This window comes from Gymnoscopelus braueri (assembly GCF_963280865.1).
Source record: "Gymnoscopelus braueri genome assembly, chromosome: 5".
Classification (NCBI taxonomy): Eukaryota; Metazoa; Chordata; class Actinopteri; order Myctophiformes; family Myctophidae; genus Gymnoscopelus; species Gymnoscopelus braueri.
Window position 1 is genome coordinate 33,654,447 of NC_137606.1, and position 26,380 is coordinate 33,680,826.

At 42.3% G+C, this 26,380-nt stretch overlaps 1 protein-coding gene across 9 annotated transcripts in view; it reads right to left on the minus strand.

The window, feature by feature from the left end:
- Positions 1-8,257: 8,257 nt before the first annotated feature.
- LOC308084897 (RNA-binding protein Musashi homolog 2) overlaps positions 8,258-26,380 on the minus strand; it is a 286,257-nt gene continuing 268,134 nt past the window's right edge. For 4 of the 9 annotated variants that reach the window (XM_080427867.1, XM_080427865.1, XM_080427866.1 and 1 more), the window contains exons 12-15: positions 18,041-18,247; positions 14,119-14,273; positions 10,718-10,804; positions 8,258-8,706 (exon numbers count right to left, since the gene is read on the minus strand). In XM_080427867.1, the coding sequence (XP_080283993.1) occupies positions 8,638-8,706; positions 10,718-10,804; positions 14,119-14,273; positions 18,041-18,247 (518 nt within the window). In that variant the 3' untranslated portion in view covers positions 8,258-8,637. Of the gene's footprint in view, positions 8,707-10,717; positions 10,805-12,150; positions 13,146-14,114; positions 14,274-18,040; positions 18,248-26,380 lie in introns of those variants that run through there. The other 5 variants (XM_080427872.1, XM_080427871.1, XM_080427870.1 and 2 more) reach the window with 3 other exon arrangements.

Below are 26,380 nucleotides of genomic sequence, written 5' to 3' on the forward strand. Positions count from 1 at the left end.
GAAACGGAGGAGGGGCTCCTAACCCTCTTCTACACATCAGTGTACAGTATAATACATGCAAAGATCCACTTCCTACTCACAGTTTAGCTAGGCCTCAGTAGTTTTGGAGAGTGTACTTCTGCGCTGGCTGATTGAGACCCCTAATTAGTGTGCTTTGTTAATGGCAGGTAGTGTCAGGTGTTAATGAGAGGCTGATTGGAGTGTGTGTGTAACGAGAGATGATTGGGATGCCTCACAGCTCAAACTTAAACATTCCTCAGTAAACACTCCACCGTAAAGAGAGAGAGAGAGAGAGAGAGAGAGAGAGAGAGAGAGAGAGAGAGAGAGAGAGAGAGAGAGAGAGAGAGAGAGAGAGAAAGGGAGAGAGGGAGAGAGTTCTGGCGAAGTTGCTTGGGGGGGTGTTGGTGAAGGTAATTGCTACAACATGGAGGGCCACGGGGTAAGGTCCTCTGCAGATTGCTGGGTCCTCCAATCAAGTGATGGGGGCTGTTGCAGCAAGGTTCTTCAGGAGGGGCTGATTCAATGATTTCAGACAGTGTGCAACAGATTTCTGGAGCTCTAATTGAGATTTAGGGTTTTATCTTTATGTCTTTATTTGTGAAGAAAATGGTTTGGGACTATTACAGAACTGACTGCAATCCTTGCACAAATAGTACGGCTGTAGAAATGGCTGTAAGGGGTTTGTCCAAAGTATTGGGGCCGTTCCATTACTCAAAAATTAAAGATGATATAACCTTTGACTCAATGTTTAAGAATCCAAGTATCTCAGTGATATAAAATACAGGACCTGCATAATTCCCAATAGTGCAAGAACAAATTCTTAAAAATTAAGTCACCTTAGCTTGCACAGGACCACACGACCACTACCAAAGAATGCAGTACATGTCTGGGAGTGTGACTCACATAGTGTAAAAAAAGGACCATGTGAAGTGGATGAGGTACATTATGACGACACTGACATTACTGTACATTGTACCTCTACAGTACACCGGCATGCAGAGGAAGCAGGCCAACCGTTCATCACGGGGGGCACTTAGAGAAAGGCCAAAGGCTCGCTGAGGAGTAAAGGGAGTCACGGGAGCCTCACACACAAACACAACCACGTGACTGGAGCGGCGTGTCTTAAATGCACACTGGAGAGAGCAGGGCCTCACCAAATTAGTTCTCAGGAGACCTCCCTGCACCTGCAGTCATTTTTCAACCTTTTTTAATTGGTCCTCTTCAGTCAGCTGATGCCCCGTGTCAAAGCTGCGTTGGCCCGGCGTCGTGACTCAAAGGTCCCGGTCTCACCATCAACCTCATTCTGACACAACGTATAGGTCGCCCCCCAACCCCCTCTTTTTTTCTCTTCTTTCTGAGAATCTTTGTCTCGACTGAACCGCTATATCCATTATGAAGGAACAGCGGAGGTAAAAGCAGCAACACTCGTTGTCAAATCAACAGTAACGCTGTCGTTATGTGTCAGTAACACTGTCCCTGCTGTAGTAGGAACCAATTTGAACCGTCTACTGGTGTCGTGGCAGCCTGCCTTCTATCTGACTCATAAGGCTATATGAGGAAGCTGGTGTGGGAGAACAGGTGGTGCGACACACTCGCAAGTGTGTGTGTGTGTGTGTGTGTGTGTGTGTGTGTGTGTGTGTGTGTGTGTGTGTGTTTGTGTTAGCGTGAGAGTGAACAGTGTATCTATGAGGACATGTGTACCTGTGTGTACGGACATGCAGTTGAATGAAATAAGCCCCCCCCCCCCGCGTGCACACACACACACACACACACACACACACACACACCCCACCACCATCACCACAGGAAGCTGTGCACGTTGAGTGTGCACGCCACAGGGAGGCAAGAAGATGGATTTCCACACATTTGTAATAACTGTCACACCTTAACTTCTCAGAAGCAATTTCACATCCCGAAAATGGGGACGGCAGCTCAAATTAAAAATGACATTAAATTCTGCTGGCAGGCCACGTTCTCATTTTTCATTTTCAGGTAAAACAGTTGCCGATAAGGGCCCTGTGAGAACAGACACCCTCACCTTGTATGTTACGCATATCACTCACAACAACTCCGCTAGCTCAATCTCCTGCCATTTTGGAATGTTGTGCATTCACTCCTAACACCCGTGAGGCCACGGTGGATTTGACATCACTCCTCTGAGGCTGTGACTGAAAAAAAAAGATATGTCTTGAACAGTTGTGTATCATCAGCTCGCAGTCAGAAGCAGGTGGACGGACGGACAGACATGGACTGAGGGCCAGCCTAAACTCAGGCCGCCAGCAGATGAATGGGCTTACCCTGAGAATATGACAAGAACAGATGATGACAGGGTTTGAAATGTTTTGACAAATGAGGGGGAGAATGAGCCGCAGCTAGGGCACAATGAGGACCTGAGGAGTAAACTTGTGATTGATTGCTGCTATGGCCCATCTCCCATCCTATGTATTTGTGTGTATCAGGCAAGGCTCCATTTGCAGGTCTGATGTTGAACAGCCCACCAGTGGTAGGTTAAAGCCTGATTTATACTCTGTGGTATGACCGTGTCACTTGTGGGGGAGAGACAACTCATGTATTTTCGGCAAGCAACACTGTCATTTGTATAAATTAAGCTTAAGCTGAAATACTGTTCCCTTCCTCACATGTCTTTATTACACTACAACCCTAATACAATTTTGTAATGCAAATATTATTATATTATATTACTTTGTGGGTTAATTTAGCTACAGCTTAACATTACTGGCATTATCATGACGGCATTTCTGTGTCGGGACTCAGGAGAGAGCACGCTTAGAGGAGAGATGACATGTAAGCCAGGTCATGAGCTGGGAATCGAACCCAGAATATCACAGTTACTGTATGTGGTTGACAAATTAACTGGTTGAGACACAAGGTACCCAAGGATTACATATCAAGAGTGGGGTCAAGCCTGAATAGTAATATAAAAGAAGAAGAACAATAGGTGAAATGGTTCAAAACAGTTTTGTTTTATTTCTTTTTTTTCTTTTTTTTTTCCAGACAAACACATTGATTTCTGGACCACAGTAGAGGATGGAAACCTTTCACAAACATTTTTTTATTATCATTATTTGAAAATACAAATATAAAATTATACTTTCCACATCTGAGATGTGAGAGACCCCCATCCACTTTGAGTTTTTCGTACGTTTTTTTTTTTTTTTTTTTTTACAACAGGGCTTGAGCAAGCCATACAAGAAGACCTGAAAGATGCTTTCAGACAGTCAGTCCGTTCAGTCAGCTCTCGCAGTAAAAAGTCCGTTAACATTAAAAAATGGGCAAGTGGTAGGAATGGGCAAGGCAATCAGAACCCCCCACCCACCCACACCCCCCCACCCCACCAACCAAAGGAGGCATGACAAGCTTCTATAAGGGCCATGTGACGAGACACAAATGACTGTACCGCTGTTCTGAGCATGACGACCTCATCCCCAGTTTGCATGTCTGCCACTGTTGACGAGATTCCCAGTGAAACAGTATTGTACCTCCGTTACAGCCCCCCACCCCATTTCACCATCTCGATTATTGCGGTACAGCCGTGATGTTTGCATTATGGCAAAACTTTGTTTTGACTGCGAGACAACCCCTACAGTGTTGGCTACTTAAACATTTTTCAGCTCTCATTTTTTTTTTACAAAAAATGAGTGTTCGGCCTTCACACAGACAAAGTGTTCAACAAAGATATATAATACACTTAAATCCTTTATATGTGTACATATATTTACATTATGTACCCGGATTACAGTATGTGTGTGTGCTGTATTTCAGTGACAGGATGATCGATTGGCCATTGCCTAGCACTTGCCTCAAGATTCAAGTTTAAGTGGATACGGTAGTAGTTCGCTCCCAATATATCCAACACCTTCCAGGTCGTGTGTGTTTTTCTCTTTTTTTATCGTTTTTTCTTTTCTTTTTATTAACCAACAATTATCCAATGATGAACTAGTCTAGCAAGATGTGTAACATTCATTAGCTGTAAACTGCTGTCAATGTGAAAGAAAAGTATAGCAACAACAGAGCCATGCTACCTTAAAGTCCAAGCTACGAAATCAAATTTGAGAAAAGTCTAAAGTAATGAAGGCTAACCAGATAAAAAGATGTTGTACTGTTATCGACTACGTGAAATGGCAACCAGCTTGTACTGCAATCCCATGCGGAGCCAGGTAGGTAAATGACACAGATCGAAAAATGCGGCCATCAACCTCTGCTTTGTGATGTTTAAGAGGCTGAGATTTGTTTGTTCTGTAGTATGACACGAATGCCACGTTTCTCAAAAGTGGACAGAAGGTAAAGTGACGACTGATGGCAAAGCTGGCGGAAGATTTTCAGGCATTGATCTCGTTTTGTCTTTAACAGCCAAAGTAGCACATTAAACTTTCCTGATTGTTCTCAGTGAAGGCACAGCGCTGTGAAACTGCTCTGATTCAATTTTCTTACATCATGTTTTCCTCAAGTCTAGAATTGGTTCCGCTACAGTTCCACATGTGCCAAAGACCAAGACAATCACCCTATAACTAACCCTTGAATGATACTTAATTGCGTGCTGCAAACTGAAAATATCAGATTTCAAAGCTCACAACACATTGCACTACAACGTGTTGTGAGCTTGTAAATCGGCTATTTTCAATGTGAAACACCTGCGCGCAACTAAGTATAATCCAACCATTAACTGGGTCACATCACTGCCATCATCAATCCCACCAAATCCATTATTGTCAACTTCATGGAGGGCATCTTCTTTTTCTACAACTGAGCCATTGCTAGTATGGCACAGTAACCACAGTTGTGTCTTTTCTACCATACAAATCTACACATTCTTTCTATAAGACCTCACCCAGCTTTCCACGACCATGAAGACTTGACGTAAAATCAGAACCGTCTAATAATGCTGAGTAAAGTATTTGGATGACTGCTGAGACAGTAGGCTGCATGGGATTTGGTACGGGAACGAAGTAAGAGCTGGCTCCATGGTTCCACAGTACAAAAATAACTCACAAAAATTCAGTTGATGAGTTCAAACTATAGTATGCGAGTACTTAAGTCAACAAGTAAAAAAAACAGTATTCAAAAATAGTAGTGCCATGGGCCACTGGGATATTTTCAAGAGTACAAACATTTAAAACTTATAGTTTAGATTAATAATATTTATAATAGTCATTATTGTTATCATTATTATTATTATCATCATTAATCTGTTATAACTTTCTAAAAAAATATGCTATTTTTTTCATTCATGTAATAAAATCCTTCTTGCTCGTTATAACTTGTGTCCCTCTTGACAAATCATAAGAAATAAAAGCGTTTTGCATATCTAGCATTAGCATTTAAGGTAGTATGGCACACCCCTTTTAAAACATTCAAGGGTGGGGATCCAATTAATGCCTTGTTTTACAATTCCATCTTTACAGCAATTTCTCCTTTAAATGTTTTTCAATGAGAGCTTTGGTTAGTTGAAACCATGTGAGATCAGCAAAACCAAAAACAAACAATAATAAACCCCCAAAAAATAAATAAAATAAAATCTGAAGATCAACAGAAAATAAGAGTGAAACAAAATTTCAGCATTTTTTTCCCCATATGGTAATTAATAAGAGAAAGTTCTATCCTTACTGGTCCTAAATCAGCTAACAACTACAGCTATTATTGTCTATATTAACTACATAACATCTATTACTAGTTACTAGGAGAAAGAGAAAGAGGGATAGAGAGCTAGGAAGAAAGAGATAGAGAGACAAAGGGAAAGAGGGGGATTGAGGGGGTCAACGAATGTGTATAGATCACTAGACTGGGATCAAAGACAGCACTCTTACAAGGTCATTGGATTTTCTTTTTTCACACGTTACTGAAATACATTGATGATCAACATAAGATTATTGTAGAAGGTGACAGGGAATGGAGAGAGAAACTGGATGGATGTACAGTACATAATATTATTGTTAGTATTATTATAGTTATTATTCATATAATCATTAACAACCACAAAAATATTGATACAAATCCTTCTTAGAAATGTAAATCATTCAAGGGAACATACAATTTCTTTTTTTTTAATCGATAACATACACATTTCTGTTTTTTTTTGTTTTGTTTTTGTTTTTTCTGTTTTGGATAATTTGATTATTACTGAAGTCCCCATTTTTAAAAACGATCCAGCATTCAGCTTCACACTGTTTTGTAAAACAAATTTGTAAAACTTCTGTTATCAGCACAGAGGGAGAAAAACAAAAGTAAAAAAAAAAACAGGATATACATTTATCAATTCATAAACCATTGAAAACGTTAAAGAAGATCGATTTCTCAGTTTTTAACAAATTCCTATTTACATGAAATGATTATGGGTAACATTCCTATCTTTTCCTTAATTTTTCAGTTTTGTGGTAAAATTAGTTTTTGTGTCATACTGGTATGTATGCTGTATGGCAATTTTCCAGAATCAGTAAACTATAGAACATACAGTATACAGAATGTCCCAACATTTTGTCCCATACAATTACCCTAACCGGAGTTGGGTTGAAAAAAAGCTCATTCTAACATTAGCAATCCTTCATATCTCTGAGACTATATCAAATGGCCGACTAATGTGCAAAGAGAACCTGGTCTCGACCTTACACAGCAAAATCTGCAAAGTTAGTTCAACCTTGAGAGTGTAAAAATTGGCCTATTAGGGCCCATTATCTAAAAAATGGCCTCCACGTTCCATCATTTCATTTCACTCTTATGTTGCAAGCCAAGGTTGTCTCTAGAACCTTGGACACATCTGTCAGCGGTGGTTGATCAATATCATCTTGTAGTTCTGTTAACTACATTAGCTATAATCCAGTTTGGCGCCACTGTATGTTAGCTAATGATGGAAGTTCTCGAGGAGACAGAAAACCACAAGATCATTTCTCTGAATATAGTTTTTTCTCACCATAGCTACTGGACATTATAACTAGGCCTTTTCATGTGGCATCTGAACGAAAGTTCATAGGAGTTGGAACATTCGCTGTTATTGTTGTCAGCTGAAATGATCTGTAAGGGTCAACTTCTTCACTCTCCGAGTTACACTAACAGTGCGGATTATACTGTGTGCTGCTAATCACAGTGCAACAACTTTTGCTTTCATAATCCATTCATATTTTCATTAAATGTTTCAGTTTCAAATAAATTAACCTATCTGGTCATCTTTTATAAGACAAAACGCACAGGGTTGAGGTAAGGAGAGACACTTGTTTTGTCAGGCTTCTGAAAAAGATTACGCTATCTGACTTGAAATATTGCCTTTCACGTGAACACAGAGAAGCAGTGGCAAACCAAAGACAATCAGTGTGTCAAACAAATCCTTTGAAAACATGGGTGTCAGTATGACATTAACATCAATATGAAATATCTGGACAAAGCTCATCTGTCTAGTATTTAAAATAAAATAAAAAGTATAAGTGTGCTTTGGATCCTGTCATTTATTTCTTTTTATGCTATTGACCTCCAAAGTCGCAGCGAGAAAGAGAGAGAGATTAGAGTCTTTCAGTTGTGTGTCGAGGGTGTTGAGCAGAAGTCATCTCTGAGAGACGTTTTTTGTGTGTGTGACAACGTCCAGTGTTTTTTAACCTCGTGTCATCTTTTTGAAGCTGTGCACATCGGAGCTCACCATGTAGACACAAATATGCTGGTATGACATTAGCCACAGTAAGAAAGCCAACGGTATTTACAGAGCAAGCCAACAGTGTTCTCCAAGGATCCTCTCATCCTCAACTAGGGGTTTCTCATGGCCTTTGTGCTATGGATGGGAATTCTTATAGGACTTACGTAGCACTTTTGATGTCCTCCCACGTGTACATCCTTTCTTCAGGAACCATCGCAGAAAATATGGTTCTCTCTCTCTCAAAACCATTATATGCAGTGACTGGAATATTATTTACAGTTATAATATTTTTCTTTTTTAAAATTTGAATTCACATAGTATTAAAAGGAAACTTTTTATTTTATTTTTCTCCTGACAACAAAACATTTATAAAAAAGGACTGTGAAAATATTGTAGTCCTCTTATTGCCAAAAATAGGTAAGTATGGTGACAACATTACGAGGAACAAAAGAGCTACTAAGATTTATTAGTTTACCTTCTGTTTTGAAACTACAAACCAATGTCGTCTCTCTTTGAGTAACATTGGTTTGAATCAGATGTCTTGTGTGTGTGTGCAGACTGACACCTGACAATCTTTCAATCACCAAGGATAAAAAATATATATATATCCACAGTGTCTGGAAAGACACAAAAGAACAAAATAACAGCTTACATATATTTTTTTTTCTCATGTTAGGATCGAAAATACACATAAAATGATCAAAAAAAATATCTTTCATGGTTGATTTTTAAAAACCAAAAAGGAAAAATAATAAACAAAGAAAAAAACAAAGGCCATTCAAATGAGAATAAGATCATCAATAAAGTTGGGCCGGATGAACAAAAACAAAGACAAACGTCATGAAACCTTACACAATGATACTGGGCTACAGTCATATATCAAGGTTCTCAAAGCCAGGTTGGGGTTTATAGTACAGCAGATCGTAGTTTCTCTTTTTTTTCTGAGATGATTTTTTAAAACTTTTTTTTCCTTTTTTTTTTCTCTCTCCAGCTTTCGTTGTTCATCTGGTGCCACCTCCGCTCTCGGTCACTGTGTGGATGCTGTAGTGATTGGTGTTCGACGGCATCACCTGTACACAGAAGCAGTTTAGAGACTCCAGCCTGTCCTTCCCCCGGGCCTCCTGAAATACTCTGCTGGTATAGGCATTACAAGACGGACACACAGCCCACAGTCGTTCAACACCTGAAAGCTCACCCGTTGCTAGATCCACTGTGTCCCAAAACCTTCAGCTCTCTGCTCAGTGTGGATGACACTTATCAATCTCCCTTCATAAAAACTATAAGAATCGATCAGCCTGAAATCATCTGAAGTCAATTTGGACAAAATAATGATCACACTGTGAGACAGAGTGCTAAAACCTTGGCATACAGGGATTCTCACATGAGCTTTGCCTTTATCCCCAACTGGCAATATTTTTTCATGTGCCATAATCCTCTTGCAATTTTTTTATTTTATTTTGTGTGTGAACTTTATGATTTAATTCCTTTCAATTTCCGCTCTGACTGTAATCCCCTGCATCGCTTAACCTTTTTATTTGTAGATATATATTGGAATTTGGATTTATGGGTGAGGGCTATCCCCCTGTTTGCTCCAAAGGACTGTAAACGAACAAATGAAAATTAATTTTCGAGCTTTGAGCTGGCAAAGAGGTGGATGGCACAGTCTTGACAACAATGTATGTACTGTAAAGTTATCACAAGGCTTCTAGTACTAGTACCGCACAACACCTTGGGCTACGGTCAGCAAGCGTTAGCAAGGCCACATTAGTACATTATCTAAAGGCCAGATTTATACTTGGTTGTGTAAGCTTGTGGATCTGCCATTTTTGGTGCAAGACACTGCACACAAGCAAGTATAAATCAGGGGTAACATGCAAAGGGATTAAGTGTGTTAACAGATTGGCTGTTATCTGGTTGATGATACGTGGGGTTAATATTGAACTGAGTCTACACGCAAAGACATGCCTTCTCCCATGACTTGCCAGGTGCCTCCACACTGTGGTTCAATACATTGATGTGCTATCCAGGATGCAAACAAAGAATGTGACCGTCAGTGGTGGAAAGTAACTAAGTACATTTACTCAAGTACTCTACTTGAGTACAATGTTGAGGTATTTTTTACTTATTTGAGTATTTCCAATTTTCAGTACTTTTACTTCTACTCCATTATATCTCAGAGGCAAATATTGCACTTTTACTCCACTACAATTATTTGAAAACTTAAGTAACCAGTTACTTTCATTTACTTGCAACAGAGTATTTCTACACATTGCAGTATTGATACTTTCACTTAAGTAAAAAAAATTAGTACTTTCCCAACCACTGGTGACCGTCAGGGTGAATATTCCTGTCTCCACACAGTGACAAGTCAACTTAATGGACTGTGTGGTTGGTCCAAAGAGCAGAATAGTAAAAGAACTGTGACAGCTGTTTCAGGGCAGAGAAGCCATGTATATTGTCACTCACATCATACAGTACGTAAGTGAAATTAAAGTTGCATCCATGCTATTTGACACCCAGTCAGAAAGAAATAGAAATATTATTAAATTAGGTAATTTATTTAAAATAAAGCACATCTTTTGGCTGAATAGTACAACCGCTTGTTGAATGCATTGAGGCAGCCATCCCTATGCATTTTTATGCATACGAGACTAGATGAAATCCACACTAACTGGATGGCAATATAGAGGAAGCAGGGGAGGCGAGCAGAGTTTGTGTTAAACCCAGTTCCATCTAGCGTCTACACGACACATGCACACGAAAGAGATGAGTTAAAATACAGCCTTTCCAATGACAGAACGATGCTTTAGGGAATGCTACAAAAAAATCTTTTTAAAAGCTTTTCAAAGGGCTCCACTTTGCCACGGGGACATTCACTTTTTTCTTGATCTACAGTAATATTCGCAGATGCCCTGTGGAAAGCGATGGCATGCTTTTCAGGGGACAGTATCCACAATAGATACAACGGAAACAAATCAAGGAGGAAATGAAAAAAAGGGGAAATGAGACGAGTCAAAAAGGAAACAATAGATGTTTTAGGGGTAGGAAAGACTGGGATATCATAAAAATATCATTTAATACCTCCAATGAGATGGCAACCAGCCACCTGTTAGCTTTCAATGGTATCCATTGGTATCCATTTGTAAAAGCTGTCGCGATCAACGGACCCTAAAAGTGTACAATTAGTACCTGTGTCAGTATGCATTTCTTAGGAAAAGGCAAAAAGGAGCCTATTACTGGTGAGTAGCCTATATTTTATTCATAAGATGTGCTGTCAGCATGAATGAAAATTCATCTCTCTCATTTCTGTGAATCTGGCTCATTGCAACAGGGGCCACATTTAGAACCCAATTTGGCTCCATAATTTGGATTTTGGTGAAGGGCTACAGAGAGGTGGGTCTCTGCCTTGCAGTAATGTGCTGTCCTCTGCCTTTGATGTCATAACAGATTAAATACATCTTTTTGTTACCCAAATGCACACCGTTAAGACACCTGCTGACAGAATACAGAGACCTGCTCAGGTAACAGATCAAAAAGTACCTCTCTGCTTAACTGTTAAGGATGGAGCAGTAGTTTTCATTTTGAGTGAGAACACTCACATCATACAGTGTTCTACGGTTCAACATCAGGACATTTCCATAAATTTGCCTTGCATTGTTTTGATGACTGAAGTTACATATGCCGTTAGTTTAGTAGTCACAGTTGACAGGGTCAAATACATATATCTTCTTATAGGGCGTATCACATTCATGCTAACACATATTAATCAAATCATCAGGAATCACAAAACATGCAAAACAATTCAGTAATTATGCAATGATGCGTAAACAGCATGAAAATGATCCAAATCATGTCACCCTCTCTCAACCTACCCAGTATTAAAGCTCAACTGTGAAATTGAACCATGCTGCGCTAGGGTTTGCAAATACTGCAAGGATTATGTCTCCTCCAATTCAAGTCAATTGACAAAGATTATCACAGCGCTAAGATGCTTTAGGGGAACATGTACCAAGATGATTCACACACAGATGAGCCTCGTTTTGAAGCTGATGTTAGCAAAGTCATATAACTGTTCATGACCAAGCAGAAAGACAAGAAAGACTTTTTTTTTTACCACATGAACCCTGGTGTCCCTATTTTGGGCAAATGTTTGAAAGTCTTCTGCTCTTTTTGCTAAGTATACAGGGGTAAATGGCTCTCTCTCCTGGCTCCCAAACGGAGAATGATTTCTTCTGACATCTTCAGACTCCACCTCATCTCCTAGCGCTCATTATTTCTTTGTTTCTACTGTATGTGTTGTACTTGTTTATACATGCTTGTTATGTTATTCAGATGCATTACTTGTCCACAGATGTTTACCTGCCATCCTAGTTACAATGTATCACAGTAACTGTTTTCTTAGCACTCTATACTTGACCAATTACCCTGCTGTTTAACTAGGGTACATGCTGCTTACTCTGATCTTGCACTCTGTACTAGTAAGGCATCTGATAAATGCCTAAATTCGAGGCAAATAGTTCCTTATACGTGAGCCTGACAAAACTATATGGTATGTTGATCACCTAGGCCCCAATAAAACTACTATTGTTTGAATAGAAAATCAAGGATAAAAGGATACTTTTTCCAAAGTCATTTTTCTTTTCTTTTTGGTCCGCAATCTCTTAGGAATAACCTCTTAAAATGAAAATGTATTCCAGCTCATTTGTGAATATGCTGCAGTACAATGTCGTGCTAAAACAGTCACCAGAACCAAACACAGAGGAGGACGTTAACACTGCAATGTAGGTTGGTGCTGCCAGATATAGAAAGTGGCCAAATATTTCACACTGTGGATTCTGAGTGTTTTTGTTGCCTCTCATCGTTCAAACTCAGAGCCATTATTACCCTGCTCACATTTCATTTTAAAGAGGTTCAAACAGTCTTTCAACATCAAGTGGAAGGTGACATATTGATTACAAATGATACATCATGAATGTCCCCATTGCCATGACAATACAGGAGCTACTTAGCCGTGTCAATCCACAGCACAGTTCTCTCCACAGTCAAGGAATGCACCGGGGAATTCAGAGCTACCCAGCAGAAGGCATTCAGGGTGTCTGAGAACTCAAATAGCAGGAGGCTTAACACACAAAAGACCTTGTTGAGTTTTCGGATCATCTTAGTGTTGGGATATTTGGCCAGAAGATCAAACGGGTAAAGTTGAATCAGGACTATAGTTAGCTATCAGCTTATTATGAATCAGCGATGATTTTGGCTTCCTGGTCTTCACCTGCATGCCTGGCATCTGCTAGCCTGGCTTCAAAGAGCATAAAGAAATCCCCTCTAACAGCAGTTTGTGCAAGGTTTGTTATGGACTGTTTGATTGGAAAAGACACACGGGAGGGGCTTTCAAGTGATTCCAGCTGGAAAAGGTTAAAACTCAAAATATTGACATTCTACAGCGTCAGAAAAAGGTGCAGGAAATACATGTTCCACGATGGAGAGGCCATTCGTCTGGGCCATTTTTGACCTTCTGCTTGGCACACGAACAGAAGCGACACATCAGAGAGGTGATGACACCCCATGCAAGTTCACAGTTTGTCATAGGACAGCAGGAAGAGAGGATGCGTGAAAGAGAGGATGGAGAGAACATTGGCAAGTGAACAAAACAGGACTAAGGCACCTGTCTATAAGCGCTTCAAACTTTTTAAATAAAAGATATTTCAATAAAATGTGGTGTTGTTTTTTGCTGAAAGAAAATGTAAGCAAAGCAGTGTTTTGGCTCAAATATTCCTAAAAGGCAGGCAGCAGTGAAACTGATTGCACGGGCCATGTTAAATTGCTTATTGATTCGAGTGCTGAGCAGAGTTTAAGTAAAAAATTAGGCCTCTTGTAAATGTCTGGCCAACAGATTGAAGCTGCCACTTAAAATGAAGCTACTTTATGTACAGTCCTCGACAAGCAGTACAAAAATGATCTGCTATGAAAAATTTCTGCTATTTCCTCCAACCTCTTCAGTGGTATTCAAACTGTTTGTGCCTCAGGCACACCAGTCTTCATTGTGAAAATAGCAGATCTACAAGCCCAGAACGTTTCGCAATGCGACTGTTGTAGTAGCAAATATTTGCAATTCTTGAAAATGTGTGATTTTCTTGACTTTTTATTAACATTTCTGCCCATAATGACATTCCTAGAATAGGGACACCAGGTTGAAAGTGGTTAAAATCTATATATTTCTTTAGGGTACAGGATTTGCCTTTGTATTGGGACATTTGTGTACACAAAGTACTGATAATGTAAATAACAAATAATAATAACTTTTTGTAACTCATTGTAATGTCCAGGCACACCGTTTAGGAACCACTGTCTACCATTTCCTATACTTTACGAACAGTTGGATGGTGGGTGACTTCAGGAAGTGAGGAGGATTTAATAGTAGTTGATGACAATGATGATGATGATGATGATGATAACGATGAAGGTGATGAAGTATGTGTACTCACGGCGATGCTGTGGCCAAAGCCAGAGCCGGGCTGGGGACTAGCGGCGCTGATGTAGTTTCCCACGCCAGAGTCCTGACTGGCATTTCCGTAGAGGTCAGTTACTGGACCGGGACTGTTGGCGCCAGGGAACGCTCCGGGCCGGCCCTGGTTGGTGCCTGTTGGGTGGAAGCCAGGGGGGGGCAGAATTGGGTTAGGAGAGGGCAACTCCACACCCACAGATAAAATCAGAGTACGTGCTGCACATGCAAGGACGGCTCCATGCAATCTGAACCCCATCTTCAGAGTGGCTTTGACCGGGTGCGATGTTGTGGTCAGGAATAAATGAGCTATAACTATAATACTATAATAAGTGACAGCTCTGCTTTTTTTTTTTTTAAATAATGGTATCCTGCTTAAAACCCTGCTCACCATGACATAATGTAGGACCAGAACTAGAGACCATACAGTCCCAGGATAGACACTCACAGAGTCATAGTGAGACATGCGTTTCAGAGTAAACTCGACACTGCACATTTTACTGTGTACAGATAAAGACCAAAGAGTGACAGGCTTCACATGAATTGAGTTCATGAATTAATGAATTAATTGACTAGTATAGAGTGTGGATATACCTTTGGGATCATTATTGCACCATTTAGGATGCTCATGCATGAACTGTTAATACATGACATCTACTGTATGAACACTTTTAAAAGGGAGCATTCGCATTCCATGCACGGGCAAGACACCGCTTTGAATGCAGCGCTGCAGAAAATAAGTAAACTGTAAAAGAGATGTAGCTAGACCCCCCCCCCCCCCCCCCACACACACACACACACACACACACACACACACACAAAGCTTCATATGTATGACTTGAGCTTGTCTCAGCTTGCTGGTCATGTCAAAACAACTGCCTGTCCTCTCACTCTTCGTCCTTCACTTCACTCATCCTCCTCTTCCTCCCAAGCGTGTTTCTCTCCATACCAAAGTCCACGGATATGACTGTTAGACGGCTCATGAACGCCTGGCGGAAAATGCATGGGGGATTTTGACACAACACCCCTCGTCTAATCAACACCTGTCGCTAGGAGAGCCTCAAACAAACCCCCATCCCGCCCGCCCACCCACTACCACCACCACCACCACCAAACCACCCCCACCCCCTATCCACTCCACTCCATTTCCAACCTCCTTTAAATATATGATGGTGATTATCTTCTCCTTAGTGCCGGGGGTGTCGGACCCAGCCTGCTGCCTGACAGGCAGGAAATTACATGGGGTGTCCTGGGTAATGCGCGCTAAAAGACTGCAGGGTTGAGTCACATTCCACCGAGAGAGAAGGAGTGATATTAAAGAGCAGAGAAGAGGAGATGGAGACCAACCGACCGCCTACACTACATTTCCATGCTGAGGAAGTAAAGTCAGAGAGAAAGAGAGAGAGAGACTGTGAGGGAGAAATAAAATATGCCTGCACTCATGGGCCAAAATTGAGGTAGAGAGGAGAGCTGACAATGCTGAGAGTTGAGTCTGCAAGAGCAAACTTGATGAGACGACCTTGCCAGCGTACTTGGCTGGTGGAACTGAGTGTCTGCAGAAAGAGAGAGGGAGAGAGAGAGAGAGAGAGAGAGAGAGAGAGAGAGAGGAGAGAGAGAGAGAGAGAGCTTCTGAAAACTGGAGCACGTGTTTAGTGTCTGGTTTGAAATCCCTGACCAATAACTCTGGCAATTAAGAAATAAGAGGGTAAGAAAGGAGGAAGAGAGACTGCAAAAGAAAATGAGAGTGAAAGTGTACGCAGAAGGGGAGAACGAGAGAGAGAGAGAGAGAGAGAGAGAGAAAGAGAGAGGCGGAGAAGAAAGTCCGAGGTTGAGTAAAAGCAGCGGAATTTTCTTGTCCACTTGTGCCACAGTTGCCCTCGGCTCCAGATGACCCTCACTGCCTGGCTGACAAATAATAAATACATTAAAATGGAAAAAAAGGCAAACAACAACAACAACACAAGATCGCATTAAATTAAATCAAAACCCCAGGACACCTTGAACCTCCACCTGCCCCCCTGCAACGCTACAGACTGCTCATTTTTCTCCCACTGAGTGCCATTCAGTGACACACCCATTAATAAAAGGAATATTAAATCAGCTTGGAAGCCACAGCCGGAAGCTTCCCTTGTAGGTGGACTACAAGACACTCACTAGAAAATAGGTCTATTATTGGTGAGAATAGGAACACTTACTGGGACTAAACTAATGAAAGGGTGAGACAGTCTTCTTCAGTCGGTGAACAAATAGCCACAAAAAAAGTCTGTTGAAAGAAGGTGTTGTTATCTATTTAACTACGTACAATAAAAACACAACATTTTACCAGGTTTAACTGAATTCTACTTTTGATACATACAGTACAGTATGCACACACAAACTCAGTTCCAAGTGCATTGTGTTGCTTGACAGAAATGTCCTAGACTGCCTTAAAGTACAGGCCAAACTCCAGGATAATTCCGTGTAATCTTATATAATGACAGCACTAGTTAGCATCAAGCATTGTGCCATAATTGTGTGCCCTGGCCTTATCGGGCCACTGCGATGATAATAAGCCTGCTTGAAACCATTACAGGTCCTTCCCATGGTTCAGACGGCAGGCACCATTCATTCTCAGTGTAGGATAATCATTTTACAAAAATGGAATTACTATAATCAGCCTGGCCATGTATTCAAGTATCCTGCTGTGTCCTCTTGTCTACGTTCAGGATGTCAACCCGAGGCCCTGATGAAGCATTCTTCTACCTCAACGTGATGTGGTGGAGAGATGTGGGAGTCGCTTCATCATCCAGCCCTTTCCAGGCCTTGGCTGAGATCAAACGGCTCTGCTGGAGGCAGCGGAGGCTGGTCAGATATTGTTTTGTTCTGTTTCACTGAACTGCCTCAGTTCTACATGCAGCATTTCTGCCTGAGGGAGGGAGCCGGCTTTTTTTGTTTGTTGTTTTTTCTTTCTTTTTCTTTTCTGGCATTTCAGGTTATTTTGTTGAGAACAGAAATTAGCATTTGCATTAAAAGCGGTGCCTGGGCGACTTGAGTGGGAAGAAGCAAGATGGCTTCTGTGATCATGCTGAGTCGGAAGAGGTGAAACACACCTGTAGTGATGAGTTGCCAACCAACGAAAACAAGCATCAAAATATAGAAGTATCAGCACACTCGCAATCATTTACTGAGACATTAAAACACTGTAACAATGCTGACAGAGAAACTACAGTAACCGGTTTCTAGATGTGCTGAGTCTGTTCCACAATCAGACATTAACAAGGCAAATGTACCACATGACTGCTACAGTACAGTATGTCAGTCATCACAACACAAAGCACGATGCCCTGCTTTCTGCTGTTATTTCATGCAAAACAGTCAGCCATGTGGAGACTTTGTTAATTATAAACCATTGGGTGCCATGCATGGGTTTTAAAGTGTGCGTTAAACATGTTAAAGAGATAAAGACAGACATGGAATCCACACAGGATCCATTTGTGTGGATCACAGCTGCATGTAAACAATGGAGAGGGTCGAGTGAGGTGCATCCCGTAAACAGCCGCTGACAACCAGGTGTCGTGCAGGAGGAAGAGACTCGCCGGGATGTCGCTAATGCCAAACACCCCGGCCATGACAACTGACGTAAAATAACAAATAAAATACATGAGTCTGAAAAGGCAGCGCTGTGAAAAAGCATGCATCACATTCCAGGCAAGACGCCAGCGCTGCCACACAGTGCACAGTGTCTGCTCTATTATCACCCCCCCCCCCCCCCCCCACATTCTATCTCTCTTTTCTCTCTCTCTCTCACCCGCTTGCTCAATGACCTGCCGATGAGTTGCGCCGTCTGTTGCTCTAAATGAATGGCATTCACTGAGGGGAGTGCATAGTGAAATGCATAGGAGGAGGAGAGACGTGGAGGTACACACCTGGGCTCTTAAAGGGGTCCGGGCTGTGCAGGTGGTGCTGGAGGGAGGTGGGTGAGGTGCAGGCCGAGCTGGCATGCTCACTGGGCAGCATCTGAGCAGCGGCCTGGGGTGGCCCCAGGGAGCCATAGTCCGCAAGGGAGTAGGGGGGTCCTCCCCGCACGTCACCGCCGGCCCCCACCGCGGAATAGAACCCATAATCAGGGAACCCTGGGAGACAGGGGAGGTTGGGGTGTTGAGGTGTGTGTGGGAGGGGGGGTGGCGGGATCGGGATCGGGAGGGGGGGGGGGGGGGGGGGGCGAGGGAGGGAGGAGTAGGAAGGCGGGGGAGGTGGGAGGTAGGGTGGAGGTGGACTCCATCATTGTGGGGGACAACTTGAACACATTCATGACTTTTTTGTTTGATTGATTGATTGATTGATTGTTTCCCCTTTTCATTGGCTGAGAGGTAGATTTGGATCGCTGCGCTGCCTTCTGCAATGTTATACCCCCACAGCCCTGTGAGTCCCACTGATGCTGTCCCTTACAATCATCTCTGTCGCAGTAGTAATGGGAAAAACCAATGCACACAGATAGATTCACCGTTAGATGTACTGTATAGTGTACAAAATGGATGGTTAAAAAAAAAAGAAAAAAGAAAGAAATACACTAACTGTTCAAATAATAATGGCACCAAGGACTACACTGCCAAATGATTCCATTGTGCTCATGAACAAGACATAAGAAAATGATACACAAATCAGCTCATATATTAGTTTTCATTCTTTTGGAAACAACTTGACTAGACTGTAAAGTACTGTAACCGCTATTGGAGAGAAAAAATATTACGCAAAGGCCCTCTTCCTAAAATAAAATGAAGGAGAAGTGATTAAGAACGATCAATAATTTATGTCTGGCTGTGCTCATAAATCAATGAGATTAGGCCAGAAATTTCTCATTAATTTTAGATTTGACACCGGCAAGATCGCAAGATGTGACAGGAGGAGGAATGCATTGAAAAGGGCTCCCATTAACGGGCCCTCTGCTCAGACTTTGTGTCGCTCATCCTTTATTTCATTTCAATGGCCTGAAAGGAATGCTTTCTCCACACACAGAGAGAGGATGTGCTCTTTAGCTAGAATAGCAACGCTGAGACACCGCACGCATTCTCTGCTTCTCAAAATCACCGCATCAACCACACATTATTGCCCAGTGACCTTTACGGCCACGAAAACTCTGGAAATCAAAGTTTAGCTTGGATGAGATTCATTAAAAAGTCGAGCAACGCCAAAACCGGGCCAGTTCCTCGAGGCATCTGTTGCACAGATGCACAACTTGTTTCCTCACACTACATTCTGTGCACATCTCGATTCCTGTTCATTTGGGATTAGCATGGTCTGCAGTATATCAGTGGTAGTGATGTGAGACGAGAAAAAACTACAAAAAAATATGGTTTGGCAATCACTGGCAAAAGAAAAACATTGGAATATGTTTGCCAAACTCCTGTAATAAATGCAGTAGTTACACTGATTTATTATTTGGAATAGATTTCAGCCAGCAGTGGCTGCGCTCGGGGCCCTGTGATTGACAGATGCCGATTGGCTCTTCCACTTTTTGGTTTCTGCAAAACACCCACCCAGCGCTTGGGCCAGACCGGTCTGCAGAAGACACATGATAATGATAATTCATGTAACCGGGATGGTTTACCAGGCTACTTGGTGCTAACAATGTTGAGAATGTCTGTTAAACTGTAAACATAGTAAATATCTATAAGATTGAATTACTGTACAGTAGTCGAATGAAATACTTTGAAGTCCGATTGTGTTGTTTGCAGACAAGAACTGATCTACATTTATTATATTATTTAAATAAAAAATCTAAAATTGCTGACAAAGCAGATCTCAAAGTTCACAAGACATTGCAATGCATTGCGTTGTGAGCTTGTAGATAAGCTACTTTCGCTATTCGTTGTACGATGAAGTTATAGTATATATACTGTACTTATCTCATCCCTCTCTCTTTCACTCTATCTGTCGTTCTCGCTGAATCGTGAAACTGAATCGCCATCATGGAACTTCAGTTGGCAAGTCATAATCACAAGCTCAACACCAAAGTGATGCCTACATTTATACTCTTTGTGGAGAAAACACGTTAGGCGAGTTCACACTTTTGTCATTTCCAAATCTGTCATTTTCATCGAGCAACGTGTCTCACAACACGTTTCCTGCTGATGTATAAATTAGGCTTCCACAGAATTCTCTGTAACATATGCCTAAGTCTCGGACAACATCTGCTGTAATAAAGCAAGTGAATGGAGGAATGGGTTGGTGAATGAATGAATGAAAGAATGAATGAATGAATTAATTAATTAATTAATGAAGGGACAAATGAGTAAACAGGTAAAACAGCCGAAGACAGTGAACCTCCAGCAGCGGCCTCGGGCTTGATTTATACTTGATTTATTGTTGCATAATGAAGTAAAAACAGTAACAAAGAATAATAGAGAATGGTGCTGCCATTCTCTATTATTCAATAATCAATAAGCAATAGCAAGAAATAAGTATGGCGGCAATAGTGAGAAAGTAAGTATAACACAATACTGTATGTACTGTACAAGGTCACAAAGGTCAGAGGCAGAGCACAAAGTATGTACATTGGTAACACATTACAGTACGGTTGAGGTGCTTGAAAGTGCTGTGTGTGTAAATATCTATTTACATGTGTGTCTATATGTATGTACATTTACATCGTGTGCATATGTTTGAATGTCATGTACCAGTGTGTGTGTGGTGTGTGTTTTACACATAGGCTTCCTCTGCTCACAGACAGGCAGTTGTCAGTCTGTTGTCAGCTTATAGATCTGCTATTTTCATTGCGTGACACCCGTGCACAACTTAAGTATAAATCAGGCATCAGCAGTTTTAACGCCTGTACTGCCATTGAGTTCCATAGACTGGTGTAACGATGTGACAGATGGGACAGTGTACTTGTTTAGATGACAGCAGCAGCTTCAAATAAACGCAGATAAGAGGACAGAAGAGGTGGAGAGGACTCAAATACCCCCCCCCCCCCCAAACAACCACACACACACACACACACACACCCCCCCCCCCCCACACACACACACATCTTTTAGATGAGAGGGGGGATGCCCAGTCAAGCATTAAATCTTTAATAGTTTCAGGAAGGAGACAAAACACACACACACACACACACACACAGACACACACACACACACACACAGACACACACACACACACACACACACACACACACACACACACACACACACACACACACACACACACACACACACACACACACACACACACACACACACACACACACACACACACACACACACACACACACACTTAGGTTTAATCCATTTTTGATGTGCTGGCTAATAGCCGGGTGTCCTTGAGGTTCAAAGTGATTTCGGAGCTCCCTGCTAATTAGACGGAGCCAGGCGTCCTGTTCTGTTCTGCTCCCTCTCATCTCTCTAATTAGATCTTTAACAACAAACAAACGAAGACCTTTACTGAGGCCTCCGTCTCCTCCCGCAGTTAAAACAGCAACGATGCTGCTACAGTACAGGAAGAGAGCTGATCACACCTACAGTATGTTTACTACTTTCAGACACAAGATGTGCACACACAAACGTGCAATCATATTCACACAAAAACACACCTGCACAAACACACACACACACACACACGCAGTCCATGGCCACCTGTTGTCAAACAGTCATGGCTTGATTTTTACTTGGTTGGGCACCAGTGTCATGCATCAAAAATAGCAGATCTACAAGGTCACAAGGCGTTGCAGCACGGCACCGGTGCACAACTGAGTATAAATCTGGCTTTACCTAACAACGCACAGGTAAAAAACACTGGTATTACACTGCCAGATCACCGATAATGAGACCACCATCTGCCTGAAAAACATTCAATAAAACTGCTGTTGAAAAGCGTCCATTAACGAATTACGCAGACACTGAGATCAGCCATCTGGAGGAAGAGAGCAGGCCTTCTGATTATCACGCAAGTTAATTTTCTCTCAGCTGCTATGCAGATGATTCAGCGGTGGGCACACGTGAGAAAGTGAAAAATGTGAACTGAATTAAAAATCAAGGGTTTCTGACACATCAAAGACAGTTGCCACAGTAGTAGTGGGACTGTGATGTTCTGACCGCGTCTGGTCTGCTGTGATGGGGGACAGGGCCGCGCCTTTGATGTCTTGTCAATGTTACACATCATACTTACACTTCATTACAACACTCCATTACACCACATCTGACTTCTGATGGCTGCCTCCACTCATCACTGCTTTGTTACGGCAGCTTGGATTCAAATGATTGTTTTGGTTAATTTTCAAAACATATATCTGTTCCTCGATAATGTTCATTTGATGATGCTGAGGAGCATTATAATACTACTATTAGAGAACTCAGCACTCCCCAAATTATAACCAGACACCCCCTCGAGCTCTCCCTCCCTCTCTCTCTCTCAACCCCCCCCTACTCTCCTGCGGTGCCATTTGCCTCGTCCCCAAACATCCTTCTCATCCATCCCCCCATCATGATTGAGTGTTTTCCATCAGGTGCATCAGAGCTTCCTGCATTCTCTCTGCGCCTCCACCAGACGAAGCGGACAACTTGACATGGGAGGAGTGCTGCACAGTCTGTCGCTGGCATGGACAGACAGATGTGTCTTTGGGGGGGGCGGGCTGGGAACATCTGCATAACCACCCCCCTCACCCACACACAGCAAGCCCCCCCGCTGCCGGTCCCCTGCCTCCACTGCCCTCTATGACCCCTCTGCACGGCTGGGGGTTGGGTACAGCTGACACCCGGCACAGTGGGCGCGCTGAGGGGCTGTCAGCGCCACCGTTAGAGACCCATCTGGGGGTGTCACGACCCACTGCGAGGATGAAAGAGGAGCCACACGCGCTCACGCGCACACACACGCACACACGCACACACACACACACACACACACACACACACACAGATGCACGCACAGCGGCAGACATGCATGAGCATTAACACACACACAATATTATAAACAGATACACACACTATAAATGGACACACGTGCTCATGCGTGCGCACAGACACACACACACACACGCACGCACGCACACACACACACACACACACACACACACACACACACACACACACACACACACACACACACACACACACACACACACACACACACACACACACACACACACACACACACACACACACACCACACACACACACACGTGCGCACGTGCATCAAGTGACACGTGTGTATGCCACAGACGTCCTTGCCATTACAAATAGGCTAAAACTCAGCAACAAGCATCATCAAGGGCTGAGGGGAACGAGACAAACAGATGAATAAATCGTGTTTTATCTGTGGTTAGGAAACATATTGAGGAGATTTTTGCTGCTGGGCCTCTGAAAGAGCTGAAATAGCTATTAGCCTTTTCATTGATACTTTACATCTGGCCTGATACAAGAGAAAGAAAACTATGTGTGAACAACAGAAGACATAATCTCACATGTATCTGCATGGAAAGAGTGCTGAATACAATCCCTGTTAATAGGCTATAAAGTGCAGCATGCTAATCTAGGAAGAGTCATCATCCATAGACTGTTTGCCATTCTTGGACCCAAAAAAGTGCCTTTTAAAGTGGCTCAAGGTCTGGTAATGAGCAAGGGTAGAGCAGGGAGAGCTCCCATGAGGTGGCTGAAGGAACAGGTTGATTTGTCCGAAATATTTGGGGGGCGTCATGAGACCAACAACAACTACAAGGATCCAGGCCAATAAGACTGTATAACTTCAGTAACATCAACATGGCCTGAAACATGCCTAACAAGGCAGGGCCTAGGAGAAAAGCACAGTTATTGACTCATATCTGTAAGTTAATGTCAAGGACAATCGAGAAGCCATACTTATGTTTGGGGACAAGCAGGGAGGGGAAGGTCAGGGAAGGTCAGTAGATATCGACTGGTTCCTGACCTTCTGGCCCAACCTTGTTACAGCCCTTATCTCATGTGATCAAATCCCATGAGTGGAGTATGGGAAGAGGGCACCAGGGGCTGAAACTTGGTTGTATACTCTAGCCTTGATTTTCAGTGTCAATACCAAGGGACCAGTCTGACATATTTACAATGAGGCCAATACGGAAGAGAGACAGTTCATATAAATGGCCAGTCGGTGGCTGCAGGTGTCAGAAAGAATATTCTCTCATTGTAAGCGGATGGGTTTTTGACGAACTTTAGTCTAGATTTTCTTACCTTAATAAAAATTGTCATAAATACTATATGCTTCCAGTCGCTAGTTTAAAGTCTCCTTTCAATCATCATGATATACGTTTTGCTAAATTATGGTCCCATTTATTTAAAAATTGACGATAAAGTAGGCTATGCTCCAGGATGGGCGGGATGATTTGATTGACAACCTACACAACCAATAGCATTCATTCCCCGCCCCCGCTCTTGATCGACAAGCTACCCAACCAATAGCATTCTTTGGGGATTGTTTTCCGGTTCTCTGGTCACATGTCTGGTCTCAAGCAATAGCGTTTGAGTTCCGGCGTGCCCAATGGTATAATAGAAAGATGGCGGATTGCACATTCCTGAACAATCGGCTTCATTTACGGTCTGTAGAAACCAATGGGTGACGTCACGTTCCCTTCGTCCATTTCTTTTTACGGTCCATGGTCAATACGCACTCATGGAGCAATCAAGTCAGGTGACAAGTGTTAGACTAAAAATAGTTATATTAAAAATAATATATAAACAATATCGGGGTAACTGCACATCTCATGTCTCAACATTTCTCGACACTCTCCACAGGCGCAACATCTTGAGATGGCCCAAGTACCAGTTATAACACTGATATTGATATCACTCAATATTGTCCCATGGATGATAGGTACAGTAAAGCACAAAGGCACCGGAAGAACATAGTGACTTGTGATCGGTACACACCACAGCTCGACAAGACACGCAATGACTGTCCCAGTAACAGGGATTTGAGAATAAAAGCAAGTGCACAACTTTTAACCTATTGGGAAACTGGCAGGTGCAGTGATTAAAACTGAAATGGATACAACATGTAAAAAGATTCAGGAAGAAATCTATTGTCAGAGTAATATTAGCACACTCTTAGATCCATTAAAAGAATAATCTTATAGGGATGATGTTGCGCAAGTAATGTTTTTAAGGAGAGCAAACGCCAAAATATCTGGACAGTCACAGTGGTCAATAGAACCAGACTTAGATCCTACCAGTTGATACCCAGTGACTGCAGAAAACATTCTGGCTGGCAAAGGTGACAAAAAGTGTAGGGGCTTTAGATGATGTATCCCATGACAGATATTGGCATTTGATTGGTCATTGGTCATTTGATTGGTCATTATCAAATCCACATGCAATGCCCTAACTGACAATCCAACCTATCTCGCCACTGCAACGCGGGTACTGCGCGGGTACTGCGCCCTTCTCCGGTCACCAAGATAACAAACGTTTGTCGCCACGCCCCACATGCCATGATGTTGACTGTGTTTTGCACCGGTGCGGTGCACCTGTTTGCCCAAAATAGGGCCCTAAATCAAGTCTCTAGCTCTGCCCCTGACAGAAAGTGAGGTTCACACCAGGCAACACAGAATAGGAGGAGAGAGGAAGCCGTCTGATGAACAGAAACAGATGTAGGAACCAGGACTACTGTTCAAACAATGATTGTTTCAATTTTCAATATATCACAGCCTTTATGCCCACACAGCAGGACAACACGATATTGTCCTGTATCATGATGTTAGTTTACACAATAAATTATTGTTTATTTCACCAGTACAGACTGCACCTTTAGTTGATTCTTTATCAATGATATTGTGGTTGATGTTCCAACTAGCACTCCCCTCACACTTTAATTATTGTTTGTTCTCCATTCTTCTTCTCCTGAACAATAATTATGAAATAATCACTGATGACCGTGGACCAGACAAGGTGTCATCTATTCCAAACCCTCTACAAACACACACACACACACACACACACACACACACACACACACACACACACACACACACACACACACACACACACACACACACACACACACACACACACACACACACACACACACACACACACACACACACACACAACCTTTCTAATTGGGGGTAATTACTAATTTGCAAAACAAATGAATGGCTGTGCGTTGCTGTGGCAACAGGAGAGTGGCTCTCAGCCAGGTGAATCATTCCTGGGGTATTATTTATGTTAATTACCACATCTCTCCCCCACCCCCTGAACGACACACACACTCACTCACATACATCTCACATACCCCCCCCCCCCCCC